The following is a 24,604-nucleotide window of genomic DNA, read 5'->3' as shown; positions in this document are numbered from 1 at the left end:
CCAGCACAACATAATTTGCTCTGTGTCCTGAAAAGCCATAATGTACAAATGGCAATCTTAAGTATCTAATATCATGTTACTAAGTATGTTTTTTCTCTGCAATATATTTTTTTAACCTGTGGTGCTATTTATGTACTCAATCTTTCAGAACTACATCCAATGAAAAAAACTGATATACTTCAAGTACGGATAGTCTAAAGTGGTTAACTTCTTCATAAACAATATGATAGTAGCTATCAATAGGCCTAAATTTATACTCTTTGCCCAACAGTCTCCTAAGAATTTATCCTAAGAAAAAAATACACTAGGTTTTGAGATAATCAGTACATAGGTAATTAAGAAGTTTCCAGAGTCAGATAAAGGCTCAAATCCTCACTCTGCCACATACTAGCATAAATCAGGCAAGCTTCTTAACCTCTCATATAAAATGGAGATAACATTTCCTTATAGTATAGTCACAAGGATAAAGCAAGATGATGAATGTAAGGCACCTTAAAAGGTATCAAGCATGTTAAGTGCCAATAAATGGTATTAGTAGAAAAATATGATGTTTAAAACCAGATTCACTGCTCATAATTTCTGTTAGAGGAAAAGAATGTGAGCAGTATGGTTAAATAAAATTTGGAACACCAAAAGAGGGTCTGATCCACTAACATGGGATTACACATGCTCCAAGAAGATGCATAGTTCCAGGACTATGGGATTCACTGGTTGTATCACGTATGTCTTGACTCAGAAACTAGGAGTCTAGTAAAATATCAGAATAGCCTGCAGGAGGTACAGGTGAAGTATACACACACAGGCAATACCAAGATTACACCACTGCGCTTCACCCTGTGTGAGAGGGAAGACTCTGTCAAAAATAGATTAATTAAATAAATAAAATAGACACTATAACTATACTCTGGTTCCTTGTAACCACGATTCAGCAGGAAAGAGAGGAGTAATATCTTAGGAAGAGTAATTGACTCCCATCACCTGGAGGAGGTAAGGTTGCTATTACACAATGGAGGCAAAAAGAAGTATGTGTGGTGAATTCATGTGATTCAGGTGATTCAATTAAATTCCTCCTTGTATTTCCTTGCCCAATTGTGATGATAAATAGACAACTGTAGCAACCCTGACCTCAAAAGAACATGGTTATTAAGACCATAGATCACTCAGGGATGAGGGTCTGGTCATGTTATCAGTTAAGTTATAAATATCAGTATAGTTGGTAGTTGAGGGTGAGGGGAATCTAGGAAGAGACAGTGGAAGAGGGAAATTATTACTATCAGGTGCTCCCAGAGATCAGCTGCAGCAGTGAGGACTGTAGTTCGTTGTATTAACCTCCTCTTTGTCTTCCCAAAGAAATGCATGAGAATCCCAGAACATGGGATCTCCAACATACATGAGGCAACAGATCCAAATGATGCAAGGAATAGACTGTGATGAACCATGACAAGAAGTGATATGTACTGTCCTAGCTAGCTGCTGGGAATGATATTAGACAGCCTCCATTTATCAGTTCCGTCAGGCTTCCCTCAGCTGCAGAGGATCACCTTGCCCAAAAGTAACTTTCCCAGGGGAGCCCACATCCAATAACTGAACAGAGACTAGTAATTAAAGCACAGCCAACCATGTTAGCCCATAGTGGGGCAATGCTGACAGGTCACATGTGCTCCAAAGTTCTCCACTTGGCTGGCTAAGGCTTTATTAGGCCTGCATCTAGTTCAAACTCTTACCTACTCTCCTTTCCTTCCATGGGTATTTATCCATACATATCCCAAATTTTATCTCAGCACCTGCTTCCAGATACTGCAACACATGGTTATTAGACAGATTTATATTAATTTAATACACTTAAGTAAAACTAGTATTCCAAGAATATACACCATGTTTATCTTGTTTCCCATACCTCTAACAATAAGTGCCACCATGTATCACTGAATTGCTATTTTCAATGTCACATAGTAACTTATATATCTGGCAGGAGATAGCTAAATGATTTTTAAAAAGATAATAACCAGTGCACAATGGCCAGTACAACTTACTTGTACTGAGGAAGGCTTCGGAACAGTAGTTACCACAGTAGTTCCTATTTGTGCCAATTTTTTAACAGGTGCCACTGCCACTTTCTTGATTAACTGTGAGCTAGAGTTCTTGCCGGTGGAGGAGAGCAAGATAACACAAAGTCATCGGTGTTAGTAATTTAAAATCAGTACTATAGTGAACATTAGAACACTTTATGACACCAAATGTATTTGTTATGACTAGCTTGATAACCTTATGTGTTTTATGCACTGTGAACATTCTATACTATAAACCTAACTGGTCAACTGGCCAGATGACACTCACTGCATATTTCTAAGGAGACAACTGATTCAATAAATAACCCATTTTCTAAAATTCAAAACTAAATAAATATTACAGTATTCAACATTAAAATCTTAATCATGACTCTTTCGCTCATACAGAAAAAAATAGACTCATGTAATATTTAATTATAAACAAAAACCTGCTAACGTATATTATCCACCGCAGTTAAACCAAACTAGAAGGGAAGGAGCAGCTATTATTGACAGATATGGTAACAGAAAATAACTGTTTCAGAACCGAGAATCAAATCAGCAGAGCACAAAAATGAAAAACACTGGCAGAGAATGATTATTACAACAAAAAACAATGCAATCTGTCATTACAATGAGCCTGAGTCATCAAGAAAATGCTAAACTACATTCAGCATTTTCTATTTAAATAAAATATCCATAAAAATATTTGTAACTCTATCGAACAAGTTCCAGTTCTCTAGAAAGATCACCATGAATGTAAAATGTCATTCTAACAATGCCAAGTTAATGAAATATAGCAGATTTCTGTATGTCTTAAAGATAATTTCTGTAACATACAAATAAAAATGTATAAACTGGAATCTTACTATTTTATCAAAAATTAAAATTAAAGCAGAACTGGCCAAGTGCGGTGGTTCACACCTGTAATCCCAGCACTTTGGGAGGCAAAGGTGGGCAGATCACCTGAGATCAGGAGTTCAAAACCAGCCCGGCCAGCTGAAAACCCTGTCTCTACTAAAAATATGAAAATTAGCTAGGCATGGTGGCAGGCACCTGTAATCCCAGATACTTGGGAGGCTGAATTATTATATTCTTTCCATTTAAGATGCAAATAGGACAGGTGCAGTGGCTCATACCTGTAATCCCAGCACTTTGGGAGCAAGGCAGGAGAATTATCAAGAGCCCAGCAGTTCAAACCAGCCTGAGCAACAAAGCGAAATACTATCTCTGCAAAAAAATTTAAAAAGTAGCCAGGCATGGTGGCATGCAGCTGTGGTCCCAGCTACATGGGAGCCTGAGGCAGGAGGATTACCCTAGCTCAGGAGCTTTCAGGGTACAGTGAAACAAGTGAGCCATGTTCATGAAACTGCACTCCTGGAGACAGAATGAGACCCTGTCTCAAAAAGAAAAAGCGACAACAACAACAAAAAATGCAAATAGACCTCTGAAAATTCCTTTGAGGACATAAAATCTGAAATATAAAGACTGAATTTACTATTCTGTAATTATCAAAGGACAAAACCAAAAATCTTTATTAAATTAACATATTCAAGGGGTCTTAAAAAGCTGAGCAGAATCATCTCTTACATTAGTTTTTACTAACAAACATGTACAAAACATTTATATGAAAATTATAACTGAGAAACAAAGAAAGATGAAAAATCTTTAAGGTATATTACCGGCACTGTACAGATTTTGACTGTTTGAGGATTCGCTGGTACTGCTGGCCTTGAAGTTATGTTACTTGTGGTCTCGGCTCTTGTTACGGCTTGTTGAGGGGATACCAACATCAACTGACCACTGTTACTTTTGATCAAAACGGTTCCTATATTTAAAAAAGAAAAACAAAAGTGATCTCTGAGCCAATAAACAAAGCATAATCATCACATATTTTCTTCTCCCATTTCTTTCAACACTGTAAAATGATGTTGTCAGTACATACTGAATTTCATGTCTTCTACTTATCATATATAAAGATGGACAAATACTTTTCTCAAAGCTACTTAAAAATTAAAAATCTATGAATGCAACAAAATGCTCCTGAAGAAAGCAAAACACTTTTCCTTCATGACATCAAAACTATTTATAAAGCTACAGTAATTAAAATGGTGTGGTTAACAGCATACGACTGCATAAGCTGACCAATGGAAAAGAAAGAGAACCCCCAAATAAACTCATGCAGATATGTCATATCAAATTTTCCTAAAAGGCTCTGTAGATTCATGAGGAAAGGAGAGACTATTCAGTAAATGGGACTGGTCAATTAGCTATCTACATGGAAAAGATAAAATTTGAGAAAAAAAATATATATGTGTATATACATACATATATACACGTATATGTATGTGTATATGTGTACATATACATACATATATGTATATGTATGTGTATATATGTATATGAGATTATTCTGCTCAGCTTTTTAAGTCAGCTTCCCTTGAATATGTCAATTTAATAAAGAATTTTGGTTTTATATATATACATACATATGTGTGTATATATGTATATATATATTTTTTTTTCTCAAATGTGTGTATATATGTATACATATACATATATACATATGTGTGTATTATATGCATATACACACACATATATATGAGCCCTTTTAAAATTATTTCAACCAGAAAGGCATTAAAATGAGGCAGCAATTAGTTCCTACTCCCCTTTGCTATGTAATCAATCCTCTCTTGAAACTGCTTGCTATTGCTACAAGTAGCTCTAAAGTAACCTAACAATGCCACATGCTAGATACCATAAACCACACTCTACAGTTCAACAATGTATAGCCAATCAATGTTATTTCTGAAAACCAATGAGGATTCCTGACAAATAACCTTTTTTTTTTTGAGACAGAGTCTTGCTCTGTCACCCAGGCTGGAGTGCAGTGGCACGGACTCAGCTCCCTGCAACCTCCACCTCCCAGGTTCAAGCAATTCTCCTGTCTCAGCCTCCCAAGTAGCTAGGACTACAGGTGTCCGGCACCACACTCAGCTAATTTTTGGATTTTTAGTAGAGACATAGTTTCACTATGTTGGCCAGGCCTGCCTCAAACCGCTGACCTTGTGATCTGCCCACCTCGGCTTCCCAAAGTGCTGGGATTACAGGCGTGAGCCATGGCACCTGGCCCCTGACAAATAAGGTGGTTTTTTTTGTTTGTTTTGTTTTTGTTTTTGAGACAGAGTCTCACTCTGCTGTCCAGGTGATCTTGGCTCACTGCAACCTCCACCTCCAGGATTCAAGCAATTCTCCTTCCTCAGCCACCCCAGTAGCTGGGATGACAGACATGCACCACCATGCAGGGCTAAAGTTTTTGTATTTTTAGTAGAGATGGGGTTTCGCCATGTTGGCCAGGCTGATCTCAAACTCCTGACCTCAAGTGGTCCTCCTGCCTTGGCCTCCCAATGTGCTGGGATTACAGGCGTGAGCCACCGTGCCCAGCCGACAAATAACTTTTTAATTAACCCACTCTTTATCCCCTTTTTTGCTTTTAAAAACCTATTTGTAATAAAGGCATTCCCCAAGGCAATTTGCATGTCCCAGGCAGCTATACTCAACCTTGGCCCAAATAAACTCTCTAAATTAATTTTGCCTCAGCTTCTTCCTTTTAGATTGACTTTCAGATGCCTGTTTCACACACATTCATAAAAGCCAGGTACATTAAGAATATAAACATAAAGGGTAAAAAGTTTTAAACTCTTAGAAAATGTAGAAAATTATCTTTCTGCACGCCTGTAGCCTGTAGTCTCAGCTACTTAGGACAAGCACTGAGGCAGGAGGACAGCTTGAGCCCAGAAGTTCAAGGTTGCAGTGAGTTATGATCGCACCTACACTCCAACCTGGGACACACAGCAAGATCCTGTCTCAAAAAGAGAGAGAGAGAAAGACAATTATCTTTCTGAACTTGGGATAGGAACGAATTTCTTATTTATTTACTTATTTTTAAAGATGGGGTTTCACCACATTGGTCAGGCTGGTCTCGAACTCCTGACCTCAGGTGATCCACCCGCCTCAGCCACCCAAAGTGCTGGGATTACAGGTGTGAGCCACCGTACCCGGCTAGGAAAGAATTTCTTAAAGTTTGATAAACTCAACTACATTAAAAGTAAAACTGTTATTTAGCAAAAGATACCATCAGGTAAAAGGACAAGCCACAAAATGAAACAAAATTTTGGTTCACATATGTTCAAAGGATGAGTATCCAAAATGCACAGAAGAAAAAACACAGAGGCCAAGAACAGGGAAAGGTAAATTAAGACTACAGTGAAATACCACTTCATAGCTACATAAACATGCAAAGATTAAGATGGCCAGTGACAATACCAAGGGTTGGAGAAAAGTGTATCAACAGGAATTCTAACATCTTGTGGTGGTAGTATAATTTGGAACAACTAACTAGTTTCTTCAACTTTATATGACTATGCAAATTTATTTCCATTTGTATACCCTGTAACTCAGGATTTCTAACCTAAAGTAATTCTTGGCCAGGCGTGGTGGCTCACGACTGTCTGTAATCCCAACACTTTGGCAGGCCAAGGCAGGAGGATCTCTTTACATCTGGGTTTGAGACTACCCTGGGCAACAAAATGAGACCCTGTCTCTACAAAAAAAAATATTTAACTTAGGCCAATGCAGTAGGCATGTGCTTGTAGTTCCATCTATAAGACTGAGGTGGGAGGCTCACTTGAGCCCAGAAATTCAAGGCTTCAGCAAGCTATGATGGTGCCACTACACTTCAGCCTGGGTGACAGAGCACAACACTGTCTCTAAAAATAAATAAAGTCTTAAAGAAAAAAAGCCTTGCTTGTGTCAATAGGAGACACAAACAAGAATATTCATAGCTGGGGTTCCATTTTCAGAATGGTGGCATGAGGCTCTCTACAACCCTGTTCACCATTGAAACAAGCATAACTGGTAAAAGTATTCTGATAAAACAACCATTCAAGGTTTTTGGAAACTGGCCAGGCATAGTGGCTCACATCTATAATCCCAGCACTTTGGGAGGCCAAGGCAGGTGGATCACTTGAGGCCAGGAGTTTGAGACCAGCCTGGGCAACATGGTAAAACCCCATCTCTACTAAAAAATACAAATATTAGCCGAGTGTGGTGGTGGGCACCTGTAATCCCAGCTACTACTCAGGAGGCTAAAGCACAAAAATCACTTGAACCTGGGAGGCAGAGGTTGCAGTCAGCCAAGACCACACCACTGCACTCCAGCCTGGGTGACACAGCGAGATTCTGTCAAAAAAAAAAAAAAAAAAAAAAGAGTTTGGAAACTGTCCTAAGGCATACAGAAAATGACTACAGTTACTGGATATCCACTAAAACTCAGTAAGAATAGCAAGAATATGTGGCATTTAAACTGCAACCAACTCCCCTCTTTTCCCATCTCAGCTCAACTGACAGAAATTCCATTCCAAGGAGTATCACCAAGAACAAAGAGCTCCTTCTCTCCTAACTTCCCAATGTAAGGCTATGGTATCTTCCCGGGAGGAGCAGGTCACTTGCATTTCTCCTCTACCCCAATCCTCATCCCCATCCCAGCTACATATTAAAGAGGATAAACTTGAGACAGGTGCATCTTAGAGGTTCAAGTCTCCCTTCTTTCACCCATTCCCATTCATAAAAGGAAATCTCTACTGCAAGGACAGCACAATTGGGCCTCCAGTGTCTCATCCCAGCTCTTTTGTAGAGTGGAGGTTCCATGTTGGGAGAGGTGAGCAAAAAGACCAGAGTACTACCCACAGCCAGTACCCTGTTCCTACAGCAGGAATGTTACTCAGAGAGAAGAATGCCACATTCCCAACCTCTGCTCCCAATCTCTCCCTAAATGAAGTGTCTTTACTTTAAACAGACTGGATAACTTCAGGGCTAAAGGCACCCTCAAATACAATGTAGCAATTAGGAGGAGGCTTGCAGCTTCACGAGAGATACAAGCTAAACCATAAGTCTACTGGTTTACCAGAGAAAACCAAAGAACTAAGAAGGGTTCTCCTTGGGTCAGAACAAACCTCAAACACTAGCCTAAAAAATTATCTCTGTGACTTCTGTTACTTGCTGCTATGGACGGTAGGCAGCCGGGGTCGGTGAAGGATCCCAAGATGCCTGGGCGAAAACTTGCTCTAAAAACCATTGACTGGATAGCTTTTTGGGAGATCATACCCCAAAACCAAAAGGCCATTGCTAATTCCCTGAAATCCTGGAATGAGATCCTCACCTCCAGGTTGGCTGCTTTACCTGAGAATCCATCATCTATTGACTGGGCTTACTACAAGGCAAATGTGGCCAAGGCAAGCTTGGTGGATGACTTTGAGAAGAAGTTTAATGCCCTGAAGGTTCCTATACCAGAGGATCCATATACTGCCCTGGTGGATGCTGAAGAAAAAGAAGATGTGAAGTCTTGTGCTGAGTGGGTGTCTCTCTCAAAGGCCAGGGTTGTAGAACATAAGAAAAAGATGGAGAAGTATAAGAACTTAATTCCATTTGAACAGATGACCATTGAGGACTTAAACAAAGCTTTCCCAGAAACCAAATTGGACAAGCAAGTATCCCTATTGGCCTCACCAACCAATTGAGAATTTATAAAATTGAGTCCAGGAGGAGGCTCTGGCCCTTATATAATACATTCTGGACATTAAAAATAAAAGTAATTATACAGTTAAAAAAAAATTATCTCTGTAAAGGAGCCCAAATTTAATTGGATCAGACTGTGGAACAAGTTAGGCTTTAGAGCATTGTTGAAAACAACGGGGCAATCAGCTGGCAATGAGTGGATCCTAACAGCCAGGTGTGATACCAGCATAAGCACAAAGCTTAAGCTGATAGAGAGATGAGGCAAAGAGACAGGGTCCGGCTGAAGATGACAGTGCTCATGTTCAATGATATGCCCTCTAAAAAGGAACATCAGCAGCTGCTTATTGTAGCAAAAGGAGACCTCACTAAAACAATCCAGCCGGATATTTGTTCAAAAATCAAAAAACAATCACACACCCAAGGGAGTGGGGACCAGTGTCAAGAGTTGCTACACTATTGTTAACAACAAACTATGAAATGTAAAGAAACAGAAAAGCCTGACATAAACACAGGGGAAAAAGTAGGCAACAGAAACCACCTGTGAGGGAGACTAGATGTCAGATTTAATAAATACATCAGAGTAACAACATAAGTATGTTCAAAGGAATAAAACTAACCATACTTAAAGAAGTGAGGTGTGATACATCTAGAATACCACCAGAGATAGATATTATTTTTAAAACACAGAACTTCTGTCAATTACAGTAACAAATATATTGACAAAAGAGACTCAAAAGTAAACCTAAGGCCGGGCGCGGTGGCTCACACCTGTAATCCCAGCACTTTGGGAGGCCGAGGAGGGTGGATCACAAGGTCAGGAGATCGAGACCATCCTGGTCAACATGGTGAAACCCCGTCTCTACTAAAAATACAAAAACAAAATTAGCTGGGCATGGTGGCGTGTGCCTGTAGTCCCAGCTACTCGGGAGGCTGAGGCAGGAGAATTGCCTGAGCCCAGAAGGCGGAGATTGCGGTGAGCAGAGATCGCGCCATTGCACTCCAGCCTGGGTAACAACAGCAAAACTCCGTCTCAGAAAAAAAAAAGTAAACCTAAACTGGAAAAAGAAAGATCAGCAAACTTGAAGTTAAATCTATAGAAATTATGCAATCCAAAGAACAAAAAGAATGATGAAAAATAAACAGATTCTCAGAAAACATGGAACGCCAGTAAAGACACCAACATAGGCATAATGTAAGTACCAGAAAGAGAGGAGATAGAAAAAAGAACATGAAAAAATAAAATCCAAGAAACAATAACTGAAAGTTTCCCAAATTTGGTAGAAAATAACCCAGACATCAAAGTAGCTCAAGAAACCCCAAGTAAGGTAAGTGCAAAGAGAGCCACATCAAGACATATAGTAGTAAAAAATGTTTAAAAACAAAGAAAAAAGGAAGGCAAAGACATTTAAATTTAAAAACAGGCTGGCAAAGTGACTCACACCTGTAATCCCAGCACTTTGGGAGGCTGAAGCAGGAGGACTGCTTAAATCCAGGAGTTTGAGACAAGACTGGACAACAAAGCAATATCCCATCTCTACAAAAAACAAACAAACAAACAAACAAAACATTTAATAGGTAGACCAGTGTAGTGGCTACCTATAATCCTAGCTACTCAAGAGGTTGAGGTTGATCACCTGATCCCAAGAATTCTAGGTTGTAGTAAGCTATAATCATACCACTGCACTCCAGCACAGGCAACAGAGCTAAACCCTGTCTCTAAAAATAATTTTTTTTTTAATTTAAACTGAGAAGATTCATTAGTAGCAGATACTCCATACAAAAAAAAAAAACAAAAAAACACTAAATGAAGTTCTTCAGGCTGAAAACGAATGACCAAGAGAGTAATTCAAATTCACATGAAAAAAACAAAGAGCACTGGTAAAGGTAATTATGTAATTTGGCACTATGAATGCATTCTTCTCCTTTCATAACTGGTTTTAAAAAACTATTGTATATAACAATATGTATAGAATTACATCTTTGAAAATTTAACATTTACAAATAGAAGCACAGAGGAAATTAGTGGAAGCAAAGCTGTATTGTACTAAGAAAAGTACTTCAGATGGTAGCTCAGATCCAAAGGAACAAATGAAGAAAATCCAGAAAAGACAAATAAGGGAGTACAACAAATGATGTAAATATGTCCTGGCTCTCTCCTTCCCTTGGCTTCTTTAAAGACATAAAACTATGTAACATAATAATTATAATAAGGTACTGTTAGGTTTGTAATATATCTAGATGCAATGTGTAGACTAATAATTACACAGACACACACACAGGAAGAAAGATGAAAATGAACTGTATAAAAGAAAGGGCTTCTTTGTCTCACTGAAATAAGCTAATATACACATGAAGGAGATTCCAATGAGATTCATATTGTAAGCCCTAAAGCAACCTCTAAGAAAAACACTCAAAACATGTTGAAAAAATTAAAAAGTGTTAAAAGTGTTAGTTAGAAAATATTTGCTTAATACAAAAGAAAGCAGGAAAGGTATAGAGAAAAGAGTAAAAGAAACATAGGAAACAAAAGTAAAGTCCAGACTTAAGTCCAACTATAGTAACAAAGGTGAATGTGTGAAATATTCCAATCAAAAGGCAGAAAGTGTTGGGCTGAATAAAAAACAACATTCAACGGTATGCTGCCTACAAAAGACATACATTAGACTCAAAGGTACAAAAGAATTGAAAATAAATGACATCATACAAACAGCAACCACAAGAAAGCTGTAGTGGCCATACTAATACTAAAATAGACTTTAAACAAAAGAAATAAAGAAGGGCATTTTATAATGATAAAGCAGATAACACATCAACACGATGTAACATTTTAAGCATATATATATATATATATACATCACACACAAAGCCTAAAATATATATGAAGCAAAAAGTAATAAAAGGAAAACGAATTCAACAATTTCTTGGACACTGCAATATCCCACTTTCAATGAACACAATGAAACAGAAAAACAAGGAAATCAAACACTTGAAAAAAACTATAAACCAACTAAACCTAACACACATCTATGGAGTATTTCACATAAAAACAATAGCATTCTTAAGTGTATGAGAAACATTCTCCAAGACAGACCATATACTAGGACACAAAACAAACCTCAATAAACTTTTAAAAAATTGAAATCATATTAAAAAGTAATCACAGTTTTTGACATTTAAACTAATGGCAAAAAAACACAATTATTTTTGCACCAACCTAATATAATATATGGTCTCCACCTACAATGGGATGAAATTAGAAAACAGTGACAGAAAAAAAGTGGGGTAACTCACAAATATGTGCATATTAAACATACTTCTAAGTAACCAATGGGTCAATGAAGAAATCACAAAGGACACTAGAAAATAATTTTTTTTTTTTTTTTTGAGATGGAGTTTCACTCGTTATCCAGGCTGGAGTGCAATGGCGCGATCTCGGCTCACCGCAACCTCCACCTCCTGGGTTTAGGCAATTCTCCTGCCTCAGCCTCCCGAGTAGCTGGGATTACAGGTGCACGCTACCATGCCCAGCTAATTTTTTGTATTTTGAGACGGGGTTTTACCATGTTGACCAGGATGGTCTCGATCTCTTGACCTCGTGATCCACCCACCTCGGCCTCCCAAAGTGCTGGGATTACTGGCTTGAGCCACCGCACCCGGCCGAAAATACTTTAAGATGAATGAAAATGAAGACACAACATACCAAAATGTACAACTATAAATGCATGTTTTAAAAAGGAAGAAATATCTCAAATCACTAACCTTTCACCTTAAGATAACTGGAAAAAGAAGTGCAAAATAAAAACTAAATAAAGCAAGCAGAAGAAAAGAAATAATAAAGATTAGAGCAGGGGTAAATAGAGAATAGAAAAACAACTGAGAAAAATAGACAAAACCAAAAGCTGATTCTTTAAAAATAAACAAACAAAACTGACAAACTTATACCTAGAATGACTACTAACAAAGAAAAGACTCAAACTATTAAAATCAGGAGGCCCGGGTATTGTGGCTAACGCCTGTAGTCCCAGCGCTTTGGGAGGCCAAGGCAGGCAGATCATTTGAGGTCAGGAGCTTGAAACTAGCCTGACCAGCATGGCCCCATCTCTACTAAAAATACAAAAACATTAGCCAGGCATGGGGGCGCTCAGGAGGAGGAGGTAGAATTACTTGAACTAGGGAGGCAGAGGTTGCCATGCGACTGCACTCCAGCCTGTGGGCAACAGAGTGAAACTCTGTCTGAAAAAAAATTAATTAATTAACAAAATAAAATCAGGAGTAAGAGGGAAGCAAAAGGATTATAGAAATAAGGATTATAAGGGAAGACTATAAACAACTGTAAACTAACAAATGAGATAATTTAGATGAAACAAAATCTAGAAACACATAAACTACTGAAACTGACTCAAGAAAAAACAGACAACTTGAATAGGCCTCTAACAAATGAAGACATTGAATCAAGAGTATCTATGAAAAGCCCACATCCAGATGACTTCACTGGTCAATTCTACCAAACATTTAAAAGAAAATTTAATGTTATTCCTTCAAAAAGTGTTCCAAAAAACAAAAAAGGGTGAATGCATGTCTCACCTTATTTCATAAGGTTTAGAATTAACAATACCAAAAACAGACAAGGACATCACAAGAAAACCACAGGCCCATATCCCTTATGGATATAGACAAAAATTCTCAATCAAGTCCTAGCAAATTGAATCCAGCACTATTTTATATGTATTATATATCATGAACAAGTGATAGTTATCTCAAGAATGCTAGGTTGCTAGTGATTTGAGATGTTTCTTCCTTTTTAAAACAGGCATGTATAGCTGTACATTTTTCTCTAAATATTGCTTTAGTTGCATCACACAGCTTTTGGTATGTTGTGTCTTCACTTTCATTCACCTCAAACACTAACTAGTGTGAAACACCCTATCAATAGAATGAAAGACAAAAGCCACATGATCATCTCAATGGATGCGGAACAAGCATTTGACAAAATTCAACATGCCTTTACTTCAGATAAAAAGACTCAAAAAAAGAGAAACAGAAATTTCTTCAACCTGATAAACGGATTTAAAAAGACCCACAGATAACATCATACTTATGGTAAAAGTCTGAATTTCTCCTAAGATCAGGAATAAGACAAGGATATCTAAGATGAGGAATAAGACAAGGGTGCCTACGATCACTACGTCTGTGCAACATTATACTCAGAGTTCCAGCAAGGGTAATTGGGCAAGAAAATGAAATAAAAAGCATCCAAATCAGAAGAGAAGGAGTAAAACCATTTACGGATGGCATGAGCTCATAAGGTCCAGGATCTCAGTGGATGCCTAAAACCACAGACATTACTGAATCCTACATATTATGTTTTTTCTATACATACATACCTATGATAAAGTTTAAATTATAAATTAGGCACAGAAAGATATTAGCAACAATAACTAATAATAAAATAATGATAAAAAATATGCCACCAGCATCACCACTCTTTGTGCTTTGGGGACCTTCTTAATTAAAATAGTCACCGGTATACAAGCACCGTATTACTGGGTACTATAACAGTCAAGAGGGCTACTAAATGACTGACAGGCAGGTATGTGTACAGAGCGTTGATACACTAGACAAAGGGATGATTCTCATTTCAGGCAGGATGCAGTGAGATGGAGATAGATTTCATTACGATACTCAGAATGGCACACAATTTAAAACAAACTGTTTATTTCTGGAATTTTCCCCTTAATAGTTTTGAAGGCAGTTGACCGTGGGTGAATGAAACCTTTAGATAAGGGAAGAGAAACTACTGTCTATGGAAAATCTTAATGAACCCTCTAAAAAAGCTGGCCAGGCTCGGTGGCTCACACCTGTAATCCCAGAACTTTGGGAGGCCGAGGTGGGCGGATTACTTGAGGTTGGAAGTTCAAGACCAGCCTGACCAACATGGAGAAATCCTGTCTCTACTAAAAATACAAAATAGCTGGGTGTGGTGGCGCATGCTTGTAATCCCAGCTACTGGGGAGGCTGAGACAGGAGAATCACTTGAACCCAGGAGGCAGAGGTTGCAGTGAGCCAAGATCACGCCATTGTACTCTAGCCTGGGCAACAAGAGCAAACTCAGTCTCAAACGAAACAAAACAAAACAAAAAAACCACTGGAAGTAATCAATTTAGCAATGTAGCAGGATACAAGATCAATATTCAATAATCAACTGTATTTTTATACACTTGCAATGAATAACCATAAATGAAATTAAGAAAATAATTCTATTCACAATAGCATCAAAGAGAATATTACACATTTAAGAATTTTAAAAAGTATAAAACTAACACTATGAAAACTACAAAATGTCTTCATACTTTAATTACTTTCAACATGTAAAAAACACGTTGAAAAACATACATTGAAAGTAATTAAAGAAGATCTAAATAAATGGAAAGATATCCATGTCCGTGGATGGGTAAACCTGAGACCTACCTCACTGGATTGTTAAAGGAACCAAATGAGACAATATTTGAGAGGATTTTTGAATTTTTGAGCAGGTAGCTATTAATGCCAAGAGGTCCACAATTCAAACTTTTCTTCAACTAAGTACTCGAAATATCCCTAGGAGACAATATTAGAATAGCTGTAGAAACACAATGTTGAGAATAAAATAACCAGCTCATCTTCAAACCAAAGTGTTTTGAAGATGCAAAACACTCCTTTTGCAACCATAACCAATTATTTATCTCAAAGGCCCAATTCCAATTAGAAGTAATAATATGGTAGAGAGCACTTAAAAACAAAAGGAAACTGAATGTTAGTCTCTTCTCTGAAGACCAGTAATGAAGTCTCTTAATCCAATCCTGATAAATATATGAGACTCACTTTTCCCAATCATAAAAGAATGGCCTATTTTTTCTACAGGCATGTTGGCAGAATGTTATCATATATTAGGTTACACAGCACCTTTCCTCTATAAATATTAAGATATTAAACTGTAACATGGTCCAGCGTCTGCTCTCTACCTGGTACATGATTTACATATCCTACCCTTCAGCCCAGCGAACTGTTAAATCCCAACAGGCCAATTTCTTGGTGTCAAGCTGCTCTGAATGGAGGGTCTCCGATTTATTCACATTCATGTCATTTGTAAATACTGTCCCTGAAAGAATAGCAGATTCTTACAAATCTAAGATCCTTAAAGACTCTAGAATTTATCTGTTACAATTTAATACATATATAAAATGCCTCACTAGTCAGCTTTTAGCCTCTTTCCAAATAGTCCAGGCTTAGGAAAATGCAGATTTGTTTGCGTTACTCTTTCACAAGCAGACCAGGAATATAAGTCCTTCCTTAATATGGAACCAAATGTGCCTCCCATTAATATCCTGAGATGCAAGGGTACCTTCTGCACAACCACACAAAATAAGCCCGCTTTCATTTCCATAAAACTGTAAACACTTAGATGTGGCTAACATATGCTAAGCAGTTTCCTTCCTCAGGCACTACTGGCCAAATTTCTTCCGTTTTTCACAGTTTTCCTTACTAAGAGCTTAGAGTCACTTAAATTTCCCTCATTTCCTGAATTGAATAAATAAAAGAAAAAAATTAAAGCAATGAAGAAGTTTCTATCCCAGGTCCTGCTATTAGTTATGGTATATTCCCCTATCCTCCATTTACACAGCTGATTTGCCAAAATTGAGCCTGTATTTACCTCTATTATTTTATTTTTTAAGAATAGGTTGTTAGATTTCAGGTGATTTTTACTTTCTTCTTTTCACTTTCCATATTTGTTGGGTTTTTAGATGCATGTATTATTTTACAAAAATAAATTAGAGAAAAACTATACCCACAGAGTATCTACCCTATTTACTATTGGATTTATGGCACTTAGCACAGAATCCAAGATACAGATAGCACTGATCACATTGGTAATACCAGCACTTTGAGAGGCTGAGGTGGGTGGATCGCTTCAGCTCAGGAGTTCCAAACCAGCCTGGGTAAAATGTCAAAACCCCATCTCCATAAAAATTTTTATAATTAGCCAAACCTGGTGGTGCCTGCCTGTGGTCCCAGCTACTTGGGAGGCTGAGGCGGGAGGATCACTTGAGCTTAAGAGTTCAAGGCCGCAGTGAGCCATGTTCGAGCCACTACACTCCAGCCTGAGAAACAGAGTGAGACACTATCTCAAAAAAAAAACAAAAACTGACCAGGTACAATGGCTCATGCCTGTAATCCTAACAATTTGGGAGGCCAAGGCAGGCGGCTCACATAAGGCCAGAGGTTTTAGACTAGCCTGGCCAACATGGTGAAGCCCTGTCTCTATTAAAAATACAAAAATTAGCCAGGTATGATGGCATGTACCTGTAATCCACTGGGGCATAATTGCTTGAACAACAGAGGTAGAAGTTGTAGTGAACCAAGGTCACGCCACTACACTCCAGCCTGGGCGACAGAATGAGACTGTCTCCAAAAAAAAAAAAAAAAGAAAAGAAAAGATTAAAGTGTCGAATTCATAATATAGAACATTGTCACTATATAATAGCAAGTGAAAACAGAATATAAAAGTGATATCACAGAATCCCAATTATGTAAAATTAGAGAAGGTGTGCATACTTTTTCCAAATAGACAGAAAACTTTTGGGAGCAAAATGCTCTATCGCTATATCTTAATTTCATTGGCCCTACACCTTTATCAAATATTTCAACATTCACTTCACTGTAAATGAGTTTCTTTTTTTTTTTTTTTTTTTTTTTTTTTGAGAGAGAGAGAGAGAGAGTCTTGCTCTGTCACCCAGGCTGGAGTGCAGTGGCACAATCTTGGCTCACCACAACCTCCGCCTCCTGGGTTCAAGCGATTCTCATGCCTCAGCCTCCCAAGTGGCTCAGACTACAGGTGCGCAACACAACACCTGGTTGATTTTTTTATTTTTTTATTTTTAGTAGAGACAGGGTTTTGTTATGTTGGCCAGGCTGGTCTCAAACTCCTGGCCTCAAGTAATCCACCTGCCTTGGCCTCCCAAAGTGTTGGGATTACAGGCGTGAGCCACCGTGCCCAGCCAGGTTCTCTTTTTTTAATAACAAAAATTTTACCTCAGTGTAGATGACATTAAAAAGGAGATTAGGCCGGGTGCGGTGGCTCACACCTGTAACCCCAGCACTTTGGGAGGCCGAGGCAGGCAGATCACGAGGTCAGGAGATCAAGACCATCCTGGCCAACATGGTGAAACCCTGTCTCTACTAAAAAAATACAAAAATGAGCTGGGCATGGTGGCACACACCTGTAGTCCCAGCTACTTGGGAGGCTGAGGCAGGGGAATTGCTTGAACCCAGCAGGCGGAGGTTGCGGTGAGCCGAGATCACACCACTGCACTCCAGTCTGGCGCAGTGGTGTGATCTCGGCTCACCGCAACCTCCCTGGCGACAGGGCAAGACTCTGTCTCAAAAAAAAAAAAGGAGATTAGGGGCCAGGCACAGTGGCCCACACCTGTAATCCCGGCACTTTGGGAGGCCAAGGCAGGAAGATTGCTTGACCCCGGGAGAGTTCAAGGCCAGCCTAGGAAACATAGCGAGATCGAAAATTTATCCCTTGCCCCTACCCAAAAAAATTTAGCTGGGCATAGTGATGCACACCTGTAGCCCCAGCTACTCGGTAGGATGAGGTAGGAGAATTGCTTGTGCTAGGGAGGTCAGGCTGAAGTGAGCCCTGATTGCACTAATGCACTTCAGCCTGGGTGACAGAGCAAGACCCTGTCTCAATTTTTTTGTTTGAGACAGTCTTATTCTGTTGCCCAGACTGGAGTGCAGTGGCACAATCTTGGCTCACTGCATACGTTTGGGCTCAAGCCATTCTCGGGCCTCAGCCTTCCAAGTACCTGGTATTACAGGTATGCGCCACCACGCCCTGCTAGTTTTTGTACTTTTGCTGTGTTGTCGAGACTGGTCTCGAACTCCTGACCACAAGTGATCTGCCTGCCTTGCCCTCCCAAAGTGCTGGGATTACAAGGTGTGAGATACCATGCCCAGCCCTGTCACAATTTAAGAAAACAAAAGCCGGGCGTGGTGGCTCAAGCCTGTAATCCCAGCACTTTGGGAAGCCAGTCAGGTGGATCACGAGGTCAAGAGATCGAGACCATCCTGGTCAACATGCTGAAACCCCATCTCTACTGAAAATACAAAAAATTAGCTGGGCATGGTGGCGCGTGCCTGTAATCCCAGCTACTCAGGAGGCTGAGGCGGGAGAATTGCCTGAACCCAGGAGGCAGAGGTTGCGGTGAGCCGAGATCACGCCATTGCACTCCAGCCTTGGTAACAAGAGCGAGACTCCGTCTCAAAAAAAAAAAAAAAAAGATTTTTAAAATATACTCAAAACTTTGAGAGGAGGTTAATATTTTTGTGTAATTTTTCTGTTTTCCAAATTTTCTACATTAAGCATTATTTTTCTAATTTTAAAAATGGGGATAGGTAGGCACTGAGATAATTTAAAGACTCAGACTTTTAGACTGCTGAAAATATGGTGGTAAGTGCTAATACATATTAGCTAAACAGCAACCAGAGTACCTATCCCCAAATGCTGTATAAGAACCTTAAATATTCATGATATTTCTGCTGTATACCATTGTATTCCACATAAATGGTGTTCCTCAGAGTTCTGTGACATGCAGACCCTGTATACTTATTTAACCCTTATGATATTTTTAAGAAAGTATTAGCCATATTTTAGAAACAATATGACTGACATTAAGAATGAGATTAAGAATGACTGACATTAAGAATAAGAATTGCTGAACCCAGCAGGGTTCAAGCGGTATAGCTGGGATTCAAACTCCAGGATTAATGCCTGTCCTGTTTTCACTCCATTACAGTCCATAAAAAGCCAGCCCTCCGTATTATCAACAAACTTGATTGGCATACCATCTAGGCCTTATTCTATGGTCTTGGTCTGCAGCTTCAAGGCAACTATGTATCATATACCTAGCTGACTTCAAGCTAACAAGAGCTTTCTTACCTGTAGTCATTCAGTAAGTAACAAACCCATACACTAGTATTATCATCCAGCCTACATTTCTCTATATTCAAATCCTACCTTCCCCCTCAAATACGAGACTCACATACTCATTAATTAATGTCTGAAAAATGACTTCTTAGATTCCATGGGTAGTTTTCTAAAATTATGTATTAATACTGTTGACTATATATTTAAAGAGCATTTGGGGAGTAAAATTTAGCCATGTAGGCATTGAAATATTACCATTTGAACTAACAATTCCACTTCTAGCAGTTTATCCTATAAAAATCCATGTTTCCAAAACTGCACAAAAATATGCAAGCAAAGATGTTTATCACAGCATCATTTGTAATAGCAGAAAATAGTGCAAACAGTATCAACGCCTGCGAATAGGAAAGTGGTCAAAAAACAATGTTATGTTAATACAATGGACTATTAAGCTGTTGAAAAAATGAAGCAGTTATAGGTGCTAACACATAAAAGACACAACAGGCCAGGCACAGTGGCTCACGCCTATAGTCACAGCACTTCGGGAGGCCGAGGTCAGCAGATCACTTGAGGCCAGGAGTTCAAAGACCAGCCTGGCCAACATAGTAAAACCCTGTCTCTACTAAAAAGACAAAAAAAAAATTAGCCTGGTGTGGTGGCACACACCTGTAATCCCAGCTACTCAGGAGGCTGAGACATGAGAATCGCTTGAACCCAGGAGGCAGAGGTTGCAGTGAGCTGAGATTGTGCCACTCTACTCCAATCTGGACAACTGACTGAGACTCCACCTCCAAAAACACAAAAAACAAAAAAACAAAAACAAGCAAAAAAACATACCACGATAAGATTGTTAATACTACTACTTTGAATTGGAAATTACACTTTAGTGATTTTTTTCACATAAATATATACTGCTTTTGTAAGTAGAATAAGCAAAGAAATCAAAACTCAACACGCTGATATGTGTGATGGCCCTCAGAATCTCTTAGGGGCTGCAGCCCTACTGCCCCCTACTCTCTCCATATATGCCTATATTCAAATACTTAAGTGCCTTCTCTGTGCCAAGCAACTTACTGGGCACTGAGAATAATAGTGACATAGAGTCCCTGCCTCTGTGGACCTTATAATCAAAAAGAAAACAGAGTGACACTCTGTCTCAGGAAGGAAAAAAAAAAGAAATAGTACAAGATTCATAATCTTTTTTAAAAAGTTACTTTAATCAGTGTTTCCATTTCATTCTTCAACGATTATTATCTTATTCTGCCCAAAAAGAGCACAGATGTAGTTAGTATACCCTTCTGCCACACATCAGCAGAAATTCCCAAAAGCAAATCCCCACCTCCTCTATCACGACCAATTCCCAAGGACAAATTATCTTTTCTCTCTCTTTTGTAGGGGTTTCTCAGAGATAAACAGCATGCAATGTTTTAATACAGTGCTATGAACATACTTAGGCTATGGTCTTAGTTTGCTACCGTTTAACTCTGCCAAGTTTCAGTTTTGGTTCCTTGGTATATCTGAATCACCTTTCACTACTGACACTCAATGAGGCATACCGTACACATACAAGTAAAAAAAAGAAAAAAGAAAAAAAAAGCATAGCTTTATGGAAAGAATAGTTAAACAGACCTGAACTAAAACTCCCCCTGACACCTATGAGTTGCCTGGCATTGGACAAATTATTTACTCTTAGAGACCTCTTTCCTTATTTGCTACCCGCTTATAATTACCAACAAATAAACGAATATAAATAATTTGTTAAAAGTGCTTAGCATGGTAAGGCCCCAATCCCCCAGTAAGTGATTCATTCTCACTTACCAGCAAGTTTTCACTCTTAACAGTTCTTTCTTTGGGGTGTGGGGAAGGGTTGGGGAGGGACAGAGTGTTGCTCTGTCACCCAGGCTGGAGTGCAGTGGCACGATCTCTTGGCTTACTGCAACCTCCACCTCCCAGTTCAAGCAATTCTCATGAACAGCCTGTCGGACATTTCTTTCTTAATACCTTTTTTTTTTTTTTTACTATAAACCAAATTTCAGTGACTAGACAGGATTTATACTTTAACAAATTAGGGGGAGTCATTCTAACACATTCAGAACTACTTTATAAACATATTCAGAATAACAATTTAGAACTAGCAAATAATGTATTTGGTGCTACACACTGCCATAACACTGTCTTAACAATTTTACATACCTTGTTTGAGTGTGTTTGTGTGTGTGTGTGTGTGTGTGTTTGAGACAGGGTTTCACTCTGTCACCCAGGCTGGAATACAATGGCACAATCTTGGCTCACTGCAACCTCTGCCTCCTGGATTCAGGCAATTTTTCTGCCTCAGCCTCTCAAGTAGCTGGGACTACAGGCGCACACCACCACATCTAGCTAATTTTGTTTGTATTTGTAGCAGAGACAGGGTGTCACTATTTTGTGTGTGTATGTGTTTGAGACAGGGTTTCACTCTGTCACCCAGGCTGGAATACAATGGCACAATCTTGGCTCACTGCAACCTCTGCCTCCTGGATTCAGGCAATTCTTCTGCCTCAGCCTCTCAAGTAGCTGGGACTACAGGCACACACCACCACATCTAGTTAATTTTGTTTGTATTTGTAGCAGAGACAGGGTTTCACCATGTTGGCCGGGCTGGTGATCCGCCTGCCTCAGCCTCCCAAAGTGCTGGGATTACAGGCATGAGCCATCGAGCCCAGCTCCTTGTATACCATATAAAACTGAAACAGAACTTCATAAAAAGTGAAAAACATAATCTGTCCACATCATATATGACTACAACATTAGATACAAAAAGGGCCCCTTCATTGTTAGGGGATATGGATTCTTTGAATCAATGCTTCCCCTTTTTTTACCGTCTTTGCAGGTCAGAGTTTCAATCACTGCTAAGCAAAATAAAAGGCAAATTCCAAGAGTCTTTCCTTCGGTGAAGAAAAGCTGAACACCCCAAAATCATTCAGCATATTTACAATATGTAAATTATCACAAAGCAAAAACTTTATGTAAATCATGAAATACAGCCCAACAGAGTAAAAAGCCCTAGGATACAAAATAGTGAAAGACTAATTAGCATTCCTTCACACACTGCTTCAATTGCAACTACAACTGCACGGCTATGATCTTCGTCAACTATGGCACGTGCTCCCAGTCAGAGATTCTGCTAATTGAAAGTTACAATCATAAGACATTTAAAGATTGTGCGGGAGCAGTATTATTCGTACTTGATACTAGAAAGCAGTAATCCTATTCAGATTTGCTTAAATTTAAAAACTCTTCCAGTTTTAATACACAAGGACTTCACTAGTAGGCCAGGCACGGTGGCTCAAGCCTGTAATGCCATCACTTTGGGAGGCCGAGGAGGGAGGATCGACTGAGCCCAAGAGTTCGAGGTTCGAGCCCAGTGAGTCGTGATCCTGTCACTGCATTCCAGCCTGGTCGACACAGCGAAATCACCATACTTTATTCGTTCGTTCATTCATTAATTCATTCATAATTAATAAATAAGTAAAATGCTATTCTACATCATAATCTAAGCGTATGGAAATCCATAGAAACCGGTCCTTCCTCTACGTGGAAATTAACTTTAGCTATATTATCTCCCCCACCTCGGAGCCAGTGCCTGAAAGGCCCCATTGAATACACTGATGTAGCTTTTTACTGTGTCACTTAGGTGAAAAGATTCTTCCCTTAAACATGAAAAGAAAAACTATGCAGTAATGACATAAAATGTAAAGCCAAATCACTGCCCAATAAGCTGTTTCCCATACGCTCACTGCAAAGTCAACATTATGAAAGGTTCCCTTGGCTCAGAGTTTTTTAGGAGCAATCTGAGGCTGCGACGTTTCCCGTCACCGCCGGCTGGACCGAGGCTGGAAAGGGTGATCAACATACCTGGAGGAAGCTGCAAATTAGCAGGAAACTGGATCGTGGTGTTGGGGGCTTTCACGGCGACTATCTGAGGAGCAGGCAACCTAGGGCCGCTGCTGAGTTTAGGAGGGGCGCTGACGGGAGCCACTTTGGTAACCAGGGTCCCCACGGGCGACCGCAGGGGCTGGGACGCGGTGGGCTCCACGCAGGCGCTGACAGGAGCCTTAGTCACCGCGCCCAGGGCCACCGGAGTGCTCTCCACCCGCACCGGCAGCGCCCCGGCCGGGGCCATGATCACGGTCCCCGAGGCGCTCACAGTAGCCGGGGGAGCGGCGCGGGCGGGATCTGTGAGGCCGGCGGGCATCCCCCAGGGGCTCAGCGGCAGCTGTGGCGCTGCGGTTCCGGGAGCAGAGGTGACGGGAGGCTTGGCGAGCGGCAGCCGACTCCGGTAATGTTCGGGCTCCACAGCATAGCTGCGGAGAGACGCGGGGGCCGCGGTAGCGAAGTCAGTGACGGGCGCCGGCTGCACGGCAGGACACGCGCGTCCAGGACCTTCCTCCAGTCCGCGCGAGCCTGAACTGCCCCCGGACCGACACCCGCCCGGCCTCTCGCAGCTTTCTCAGCGGCGCTCACACGTGTGCCGCCTCAGCCCGGGGTCCCGCTGCGGCAGAGCCTGGACTTGCGGCTCCCGGAATGTCGTCGCTCGCACCTCGAACCTAACTGCGGAGCGGCTCCCCCGCCAGAAATTTCAAAACTACGAACCCAGAGTGCCCATAGCCCCCCACGCGCGCATAGCTCGGCCCAGTCGCGCTGCCACGCCAGCCATGTTTATATAGCCACGCGGAGACCGAGCGCACGCGCCCAGGCCGCCGCCACCGCCCCGGGTTTCCCCGGGATCCGGCCGCGTGATTGGCCAAGGAGCGAGCCGCGCCCGTGACGTCACTGGGGACGGCCCCGGAGAGGGTTAGAATCTTCCCAGAATCGCCAGCAAGGAGGGGCGATGCCATAAACCTATCACGTGGAGGTTGGGGCAAGCTGCACTTGGAAAACCGCGGTATTTGTGTTTCTCTCCTGGTGACCCCTGTTGTGTGTTCCTCGAAAAGCCAGGACTAGACTGTCTCCAGGATTCTATTTTTAA

At 40.3% G+C, this 24,604-nt stretch overlaps 1 protein-coding gene across 14 annotated transcripts in view; it reads right to left on the bottom strand.

Annotated features, from left to right (window-relative positions):
* TAF4B (TATA-box binding protein associated factor 4b) overlaps window positions 1-24,306 on the bottom strand; it is a 196,484-nt gene extending 172,178 nt beyond the window's left edge. For 7 of the 14 annotated variants that reach the window (XR_008476036.2, XR_013525816.1, XR_004732946.3 and 4 more), the window contains exons 1-3: window positions 23,491-24,306; window positions 3,731-3,876; window positions 2,034-2,141 (exon numbers count right to left, since the gene is read on the bottom strand). Coding sequence is in view for 8 of the 14 variants with exons in the window: in XM_008979636.5 (XP_008977884.1) it covers window positions 2,034-2,141; window positions 3,731-3,876; window positions 23,491-23,830 (594 nt within the window). In the remaining 6 variants the exon portion in view is untranslated. The remainder of the gene's footprint in view (window positions 1-2,033; window positions 2,142-3,730; window positions 3,877-23,490) is intronic. The other 7 variants (XR_013525819.1, XR_013525818.1, XR_013525820.1 and 4 more) reach the window with 1 other exon arrangement.
* Window positions 24,307-24,604: the final 298 nt, after the last annotated feature.

Source organism: Callithrix jacchus, chromosome 13 (genome assembly GCF_049354715.1).
Source record: "Callithrix jacchus isolate 240 chromosome 13, calJac240_pri, whole genome shotgun sequence".
NCBI classification, from domain to species: domain Eukaryota; kingdom Metazoa; phylum Chordata; class Mammalia; order Primates; family Cebidae; genus Callithrix; species Callithrix jacchus.
This window is presented reverse-complemented; position numbering and strand designations above follow the sequence as displayed.